The sequence below is a fragment of the Primulina eburnea genome, chromosome 16 (genome assembly GCF_022965805.1).
Source record: "Primulina eburnea isolate SZY01 chromosome 16, ASM2296580v1, whole genome shotgun sequence".
Classification (NCBI taxonomy): domain Eukaryota; kingdom Viridiplantae; phylum Streptophyta; class Magnoliopsida; order Lamiales; family Gesneriaceae; genus Primulina; species Primulina eburnea.
Window position 1 is genome coordinate 23468885 of NC_133116.1, and position 10326 is coordinate 23479210.

Here is a 10326-nt window from a genome sequence, read left to right on the forward strand (position 1 = left end):
TACATCTGAAAAGTCACAAAGGTTCCCTGCCAAGCAACAATTTCAACCGAGGAATGGAGGCAAGGGACAATACAATTAAAAAAGTATGATTCAGTACAGTGTAGAGAGTGCAAGGGCTTTGGACACTATGCCAATGAATGTGCTAACCGATTGCGAGAAAACAAAGGCTACAATGTGTCTCTAAGCGATGAAGAATCCGATGTTGAGGAGAAACCCACTGATGAAGAAAATCAAACCTCCTTGAATGCACTGTTTATAGAAAATCGCTGGCTGCAGGTGAACCCTTCAGGTGTTGCCCTAGGTGTTGCCACACCTAGCCACAACATCTGCAAAAATTCAGTATGTTTAAAATCCACAACGTCTGGGAATTTGAGCGGAGATGATGAATCAGAAGCTGATTGTGGAGAACTCACTCTGGAGAGTGTGCAAAAGCTTTATGAAGAGCTGTTCGAATATTGGACCAAAAGAAACAAGTTGAACTCAAGCCTCATGAAAGAGAACGTTGAACTAAAAGCTGTAGTTGCCAAACTTGAAGTAATTTTGAGTAAAAAAGATCTGGAACTTGGTAAGATCAATGAAGAACTTCAAAACACAACTGAAACCTTGTCCAAGTTTAACTCAAGCACATCCAAGCTTGAATCCATACTTTTGATGGGAAGAGATAACAAGAAAGGCTTAGGGTTCAAAGACAGTATATTTGAGATAGGTGAATCCTCCAAGCCCACTGTTTTCGTGAAGGGAAAAGCTGACACCTCTCCACAACCACAATCCAATTCACCAATCAAAAGTTCTTCTTCAAAAAGACAACATGCTGCACAAATTTCTAAGAAATGAAAACACAGGTATGTATGTCATTACTGCTTTGAGCCTGGTCATATCAGGCCCTACTGTTTTAAACTCAAAGATGATCGCTTGAATCAAAAGTCGAGTTGGATGTTGCTCCGAATGTTGTCCAACATTTCTCACAACACCTCCCACCATCGACCTACAGTAAGACAAATTTGGGTCCCAAAGGTAAAAACTCACTGTAATGTTGTCTATACTTCATTGAAAACTAATACTGCAGGTCATTGATACTTTGATAGTGGAAGCTCACGCCACATGACAGGTTCAAAAGAACATCTCATCGATTATGTTGAACAAAATTGTGGCAAAGTGACATATGGAGGGGGAGCTGAAGGAAAAATTGTTGGAAAGGGCACTTTGAAAGTTGAAGGACTACCACAATGTGCTTCATGTTGAAGGATTAAACTCAAATTTGATAAGCATAAGCCAATTGTGTGATGATAATTTTCTTGTTAAGTTTGATAAACATACTTGTGAAGTTTTTAATGAATCTAACAAGTGCATTATGACAGGTACAAGGTCTTCGGATAATTGCTATCAAATAAGTGAGGAACTTTCGTGCAAACAAGTGCAAATTACCGAACTTTACCTTTGGCATCAAAAACTCGGATATGCAAATTTCAAAACCTTAAAGAACTTGAGCACGTACGATGCTGTACGAGGTATGCCGCCTAATCTTGCATCTGGAATATCATATGTGTGCGGAGATTGTCAAAAAGGAAAACAGACACGCGTGTCGCACCCAGTGTTGCCAACATCTGGGACAACATGCTGTCTGGAATTATTGCACATGGATCTTATGGGTCCCATGGAAGTAGAAAGCATTGGATGTAAGAAGTATTCCTTTGTGTGTGTTGATGATTTCTCACGGTTTTCATGGGTGAGCTTTATTAGGGAGAAATCGGACACTTATGATGTGTTTAAACAATTGCTCACAAGAATCTCAAACTTCCATAATTTAAAGGTGAGAAGGATCAGAACGGATCACGGTAAAGAATTTGAAAACATATCCTTCTCATCCCTCTGTGACAGGAAAGGTATTTCACACGAATTTTCAGCACCAAAAACACCACAGCAAAATGGCATTACCGAACGCAAGAACAGGACTCTGCAAGAAATGGCAAGGGTGATGATAGCTTCAAAGAATATTTCAAAGCGTTTTTGGGTAGAAGCCCTTAATACAGGAAATGATTCAACCATGACTTCGTACGAAATCATTATGGGAAAGAAGCCTAACCTTAAATATTTTCATGTTTTTGGTTGTGTTTGTTACACTTTGAATGACAGGGATCAACTTGCGAAGTTTGATTCAAAGAGCGACAAGTGTCTGTTTATGGGATATGCCACTAATAGTCGAGCTTATCGCATGTTTAATCTAAGAACTAGGACTATTATGGAATCCATTAATGTGGTGTTTGATGATTGTGCAGATCTCAAGAGGAAAACTGCTGAAGATGACGTTGAAAACCTACTGGACAATCCAATCTCACTGGAAAATGCAGATGTTGCCCCAGATGTGTCTTCAGTGTCACATGTTGTGCCAGATGTTGCAACATCTGGCACAACATGTGACACTGAAGACACTGAATCTGAAGAACCTCATTGCGATGATAATACAGTAGATGATGGATCGTGTATACCAAGCAAAATTCAGAAAAACCATACATCATCTCAAATAATTGGAAACATGCGTGGAGAAGTTCAAACTCGGAAGAAAGAAGAGATTGATTACCGAAAAATGGCTGGACTGATTTGTATGAGTTCTACATACTCACATGTTAGATTTTCATGTTTTATATCCAATATTGAGCCTAAAAATGCTGATGAAGCTTTAAAGATGAGTTTTGGATTAATGCTATGCATGATGAGCTTGAGCAATTTGTTCGAAACGATGTGTGGGACTTGGTTCCACCTCCTGACCATGGTAACATAGTTGGTACAAAATGAATTTTCAAAAATAAAACCGATGAGTCGGGAAACATCATTAGAAACAAAGCAAGATTGGTTGCTCAAGTGTACACACAGGTCGAGTGGATTGACTTTGATGAAACCTTTGCTCCTGTGGCCCGTATTGATTCAGTCACACTACTACTAGCCATTGCATGCTACATGAAAATCAAAATTTTTCAAATGGATGTTAAAAGTGCATTTTTGAATGGTATTTTGAGTGAAGAAGTGTATGTTAAAAAACCTAAGGGTTTTGAGGATCCACACCGTTTGGATCATGTCTACAAGTTGAAGAAGGCACTTTATGGCTTGAAGCAAGCACCACGAGCATGGTATGGGAGATTGACTGAATATCTCCTCGAAATTGGCTTCAAACGAGGTGAGGTAGACAAAACTCTTTTCATTCAGAAGTCCAAAGGTGAGATTCTTATTTTTCAAGTCTATGTTGATGATATAATATTTGGTTCTTCCTCTCAAATGCATGCTAATGATTTCGTTGAGTGCATGTCATCTACATTTGAAATGAGCATGGTTGATGAGCTAAATTTCTTTCTTGGTTTGCAAATTAAACAAATGCATGATGGCATGTTCTTGTGCCAAAGCAAGTATGCTAAGAATTTGATTAAGAAATTTGCAAATGAAAGCCCAAAACACATGAAAACTCCTATCGGCTCGAGTGAGAAATTGTGCAAAGATGATGTTGCTGAAAATGTTGATAACACCTTATATCGCAGCATCATAGGTAGCCTCCTGTATTTGACTGCCAGTCACCCTGACATCATGTTTAGTGTTTGCTTATGTGCTAGATATCAATCTAATCCTAAAATTTCTCATTTGAGAGCTGTTAAACGTATTTTACGTTACATAGCAGGAACAATTGAATTAGGATTATGGTATACTCACGAAACCAACTCAAACCTGGTAGGATTTTCTGATGCTGATTGGGCTGGGGATTTAGATGATAGAAAAAGCACTTCTGGAGGCTGTTTTTATCTTGGCAATAATCTGATTTCTTGGCCTTCGGAAATCTCTCAACATATGTTCTGCCTAATCATTCTTGGATGTTGTCTCAGATGTTACAACATCTCGGACAACATCTCATCTGCATACATATTTCTAGGACTTAGACAGTCTGCATTACATTCATACTGTGATATGATGTGTTGAAACTGTGTAGCATAATTTTCTGATGCACCTACAATTCCGTGTTATCTTTTAAAACTTCGCACTTGTACATGTGAACTTGGTCACAAAAAGAACTTGACGATTGGACTCTTGACCCTAACCAATATGACAAGGAGACTAACTAAAATTGAAAAAAAAAAGTGATGGGTCTGTAATTAGAAGGAAAAATGGAAAAAGCTACCTAAGATAGCCCAATGAAGGCTGTGCTTTTAGTGTGGAAGCTACCCCTTCTAAACTTAACACAGAAACAGAAGATAATGGAAAAAGCTATCTAGAGGAGTCCAATGAAGACTGTTCTTCTAGTGTGGGAGCTTCCACTTCTAGTTTAAAAATGTTATTAAGTGTCTGAGTGTGAAGATAATCTAATCTGTTTTTGGAATTGTACGTGTTGTCAGGAGATATTTCCAACTTATGTGACAACACTTCATCTGTAAACATATCTCTTATTTACTCTCATGTTTTTATCTATGGTTCATTCTGTTGTTTGGCATCCATAATTCATGCATAAACATAACATTGCGAAGTGGCTCAAAAGGTCACTTGTATCTCAACAAATACATTTTCAATCAAATTTTTGCAGGAAACTGAATTCATGTGATCCTTAATGTTAAGTGGCGTTTTGATTCGATGTGGGTTTTATCTCTGGACCTATTTTGAAAAACAAATTGCACATAGCTATCGCGATATACTTCTTTAGGGAGTAACGGTTATTTTATTTACTCGTTTGTTTTTTTTTTTTTTGGAATCAATCAATTACTGATGTGGGATGTTAATGTTACACTGTAATCTCATAATTATCATCTGTTTACACCGACTAACTCACATTCTCTCCCTTCCTACTGTGCTGCAAACCCTCGCTAATTTCTCCTAGGAAATTTCGGAGTTGGGTTCTATAATATGTTTTCTCCCACTTTCATTGCTTAATCCTTGATTTAAAATCAATGGCAGGAAAGGGGTATGATCGTTACGATATACGAAGTGAGATGGGATACAATGAAAGTGTTGCTGCTCCTTCACCAACATCTGCCTCAATATCCCCTATAGAACCCTCCATGGAAATTGTTCCTGTAGCAGATCAACCCACACCACTGGATGTAATCGCTCCAGGCGAACCGGGAAATGCTTTTGATATTGATAATCCACCAATAATTCAAGTGTTCAAACCTCCGCAACAGTAGGTTCGCCGTTCCAAAAGACAAGCAGGGTATAACCATGATTTGACCACCTCAAAGCGATTTCATCGCAAAGGAGAAGGGACAAGCCGTCCCTCCCTTGCTGATCCTGAAAACTCCTCGGGGGATGATTCTAATGATGTCGATTACGAGTTTGTGGCTCGCAAGACGACTGCACCTCTGCCGAACAAGAATAGTTCTTCCTCCAGCACAGCCGCTGAATCTGCTCTGATACCAATTGAAGGATTGTTTGCTCAGCGTCTTTGGATGTTTCAAACAAAATATTGTCCAATGAGCTGCAATAGCTCGTGTTCTAAGAATATTAACACCGATGAATTAAATCGAGTTTGGTTAAAAACCAAGCGGAAGAAACTCGAAGTTATCATTCGTGAAGAAGACTGTTATATTATTAAGCATTTTATCTATGTAAACTGAATAACCGAAAAGAGATAGATTCGTTTTTGCATTCATCAAATAAGTTATAGTAACAACTGAACTGATGGATACTTTAACTGATCCAAACAGTTTGAAAACAATAGTTAGACAATTAAATATACAAGATATTTTTATGGATGTTCAGAGACTTTAACTGCTCCTACGTCACCCCTTATACCGACTCGGGTAGGATCCACTAGAAATCTTTGATTTATACAACTCTTTATACAAACCCACTCAGCTAGGACTTACCCACTGCCTAAACTGAACTCCTAGACTTAGACTGAAGTCAGCACCTTCCAGTCAACACTTCTTTAATGTCTATGTGAGAAAGACTACATACACAAGTTTAACGTCTTTGTGAAAGACTGTATTTGAGTGGTTGAGAGTGTTTGTGTGTGTGAGAACTGAACAAAGATGTTCTCAAACACTGAGGGAAATACTTTTCTAATCTAAGCTGATATCTCTGTAAAGAGTTCCCTCGACTGGGCTGAATGCTTCTTTTAAGCTGATTTGACTTTGAAGCGTGCCTTTTTTTTTTCTCTCTTGCTTTGTATATGTTTGAGTCTTCACTGATCTTCTCTTTATATAGGCGGGAAAACTGATCGTACAATGAGTCTCATTTATTGTACCCGTTGCGTCTTGAATTCGTTTCTTGGACTTTGTGTCTCGACTTTTCGACTGTCCTTCTGAAACGTTTGTCTTTAATGCACTGATGAATGTCTATTATTGTCCTTTGACTGGATAACAGCTTTGTACCTTAACGTACAGCTGGATTCCACTTGAAAGAGTTTGTCTTCATTCATAACTGAAAGATTATAACTGATGCTTCGAACTGGTTAGTTGATCTGATCTTTCAGTTGGGCTGGTGAAATCAGTTGACTCGTTAGTTGAACTGATTTCACGCTCGTTCAGTTGAACTGATCAGCTTGGTTTCTTCATCAGTTGAACACTCCTTCGGCTGGCCAGGTTTCTGAGGTTTTCCTGCTGAATGACCTATCAACTGGACAATCAGCTGGACTGCTCAATTGACGTAACCAGTTAGACTGATTCATTTTTTGCGATCAGTTGGGTCTTTAGTTTTGTGATGTAAACATCTCGTGAGTGATCCTAGATGCTGCACACTAAGGTAGATCATTAGTAACACAATTAACAAGTTTTGTTATTATCAAAATCACGATTGCGAACTTGAAAAGTTCCCACAATAACTCAAAAAAAATCGGTCAAGTACAAACCTGAACCCTACATTTTTGAAAAAATAAATGACCTGATTGCGTACCCGATACCCGACCACCATCCCCATCTTAACGTTCAGGGAATCTTGATTCCAAAGCAAAAATAAAAGTTTATTATAGCAAGATTAATATTGTTGTTATAATTCAATAGACATATTCAATCACTCTTATCAAATATTCAATATTTTATCCTACCATCTTACTTTTCTTTATATTATATATCCCACATTTATCTTATATATATCCTATGCACTAAACTACGCTATATATATTGCATTGTATTTTAATTTTTCGAAAATTATGGTATCCTCATTTTGGGTAGTAGATACCTTGTCCATCAACTAAACCGGAGAAGAATGTATTGGCCGGTCACTAAGCCTTGAAACTATTTCTACAATGAAACAAAGAACTAAAGTTGGGCTATTTTTGAATGTAAAAGAATGGGCTTCTGGGTTAATTTATATTCGTTTTATATTTAGATTTTAAAAATTAATATATCTACAATTAAAAAAAAAGTAAGAAAAATATCGTTAAGTAATTATTTGGTTTTAAATAAATATGATTATTAATATATATATATATATATATAGAGACACTACATTAAACCATGTCCTCGATCTTTCAAAATTGTTACATGTAAATATGTTACAACTTTCATTTGAACATAAACTCCAAAGACTAACCATTCGACAATAGAAAATCTTCAAATTTAAATAGATAATTTATGATCTATTATTTATTTTCTATTTTCCATGATGTTCAAAGCTGAAACTCGATCCGAATTCATATGGCGAAACAAGTGGGAAATCGACGTCAAAAGTAGGGGAATTGACACCGGAAATAGTCGAGCTCGGAACAATTCTACGGGCATCCTCCGATTCCGAAACTTGCAAATTGTGAATTACTTGTCCATGATCGCTGGTGGTAAAACTTTGGGGTTGAATATTTGATGAAGAAGAGAAGTTAAAAGTACGTGAATCTTGTGATATAATCTTAAGGCTTGTTTGGAAGACGTCGAAAAAATGTTGCTGGGGTTGGGGTAGGAATTGGTGATTGTTTTGGTGTAGTGAAAGTGTCTCCAACTGAGTTTGTGCACTGGTAATTGGGATTGGTGGGTCGTTAGGACTTGGATTAATCCCAGCCGGGTCGCACGTGTGGATCCCACAATACGTGATATCTAATATATTCGGATCATAGTCGGATCGTTGAATTTGTTTCGTTGCCAAACAGCCCTGCCTGTACCTGTGCGTGCATCTGTAGTAACCCCTGTAATATATATTCGAAATCTACATCATGTATGTTGTCGGTCTTGATTTATTTTAAAATGTCGATGAACGAAATATGTGGCGAAATCAAATATATGTTGTAAGACTGAGAGTTTGTCGCGCTACGAAATGTTACGATCGATGAACTCAAACATCACATAAGAATTGTTCTGTGGCAAAGACAATCATGGTACCCACGATGAGTAATAAAGAATGAAGTAGAAATTGGGCAGATATTTGGTTGAAATTGGGAAAGAAAAGAATACCCTCATGTCTCGTTAGTCTACTCATTAAACCACCCAAGGTTCAGTGAGTTAATTCTTTTTATTATTATTTTGAAATTAGTGATTATGATTGGGATCAGAATTAAGAAAACATATATAGGACATATATTTACTAGTAAGCCTTTTGTTATACGGTTTCACAGATTGATCTGATCCATATATTCAAATAAAAAATTTTTTATACAAAAAATATTTTTTTAATGAGTCGGGTCAAGTTGAAAATCCTTCTTAAAATTGTTCCGTAAAACACTCATATAAGTTTGCGAGCATATTAATATACCTCGGAAATTTAGCTCCTAGAATGTCTTTTTGCCCGTACTTCCTCCAGCCATAGCCGTCGTCTAGATGTCTTTCGATCCCTGTCGCACCACACACTTCCATTTTCGTCGTCCACCTTCTGCTCAAAATTAACATTATATTCATGTTATGAGGCCATATATCAAAAATATCAATTGTGCCAAATACAAAATAAAAATTAATGAAAAAATTTATGTAACTTTGTCAAATTTTAGTTTTGATTCTTTAATATTTAGTCAGATTTAAGTTTTGCCATATATTAGTTTTGCTTAATTTTAGTTTTTTTCGACGCTGAATATTTTGTTATTGATTTGTCCGTCCCATGAGTAGACACGCCGACATCTGAACTAAAATTTTCCAAAGAAATAGAGTTTTTGTACGTCTATTGATTAATTATATTACCAAAATCAAAATTAGGCCAAGTTTGATTGATTGAATAAATAAATACCTTTTCCTCATGTTAGCTTGATCCTTGGATTCATGATCCGAAACATCATCGATGGGAGGGCTTCCGGTGAGTGACTGGGGAGGAGGATCAGCCACTAACATGTCCAGCACACCACCCCCAGTCACCGGCTCGCAGCTTCCACCAACGCCGCCATGATTAATCAAGGATAGAGCCTGTTCGAAAGAGTTCGAGATTTGGTTAAGCAAGACTTGGCCAGCTTCAGGCGAAGAAGATTGCAGCAGATGAATGTGGAGCTGCTTGGCCATCTCTCTCCCTTGACTCAGTTCCTGAACTAGATTTCTCTTGTCCACGTCTGACAGAAAATTCTCCATCGTTTTTTCAGCATGCAAATTCCTCACAAATTTCTTGCCTTTTCAAATGGCTCGATCATAAATAATTAAAAGATATTAGAAAATAATAAAAAGTATGAAAACATATATATATATATTAAGTGTGTGTGTGTGTGTAAACACAATTGGTTTGAATGGAGAAACCGAGGGAATGGCACGAGGAATGAAGAAGAAGAGAAGAAGACGACCAAAGAATAGTTGGGTTTGACCAACTCGGAAATTAAAGCGAGTTTGTTTTTTAAGACTGGTCTTTGGTAAACGGAAATTGTGTGAAGCAGTGTAGTCAAATGTTGACTCCTCTAACTACACAATATAGACATTTTCGTCTAAATTCAGTTCTTTGTTATTTTTAAGAGGGATACTTATTGTTATAATTAAATCTCGAATTCAAAACTTTCATCTAAAATTGAAATGATCAAATGTTATAAATATCGACTCTAAAACTTTCTTTACATCCATTGTTGAGAATCTTTAAGAGTGCATTAGGATCAACTCATTTGAAATATTTGATTTTCATAATTTTAAATTCAATTTTTTTTAATTGATCACATACATACATCTATGCCAATGTTGTAAAAAAATTCTTTTTCCATTTTCCTAAAACCACACGACTCGTTAGTAAATTAATTATTTTATGCATTACTCATCATATATGAGTATGGTCAGTGCTCATTAATTATTTGAATGTTCCAATATACACCTAATTAACACGGTACGTTTTTAGTAACTAAATCACCGTTGTTGACTTAAAAGTGAAGCCTCCCATCTACATCAAATTACTCGTTGAAAGTCAAATCTAATTATTTGTTCAAACTTTTTTTTTTAACCTATTTATAATTAGAGTGAGTCTCATGTGAGACCG

At 36.7% G+C, this 10326-nt stretch overlaps 1 protein-coding gene across 1 annotated transcript; it reads right to left on the minus strand.

Annotated features, from left to right (window-relative positions):
- Positions 1-7414: 7414 nt before the first annotated feature.
- On the minus strand, positions 7415-9588 carry LOC140816611 (probable WRKY transcription factor 53). The gene is given in 4 exon segments (XM_073175994.1): positions 7415-7787; positions 7789-8086; positions 8650-8766; positions 9115-9588. Coding segments are annotated over 4 exon segments (813 nt in total). The 5' UTR covers positions 9447-9588; the 3' UTR covers positions 7415-7721.
- Positions 9589-10326: the final 738 nt, after the last annotated feature.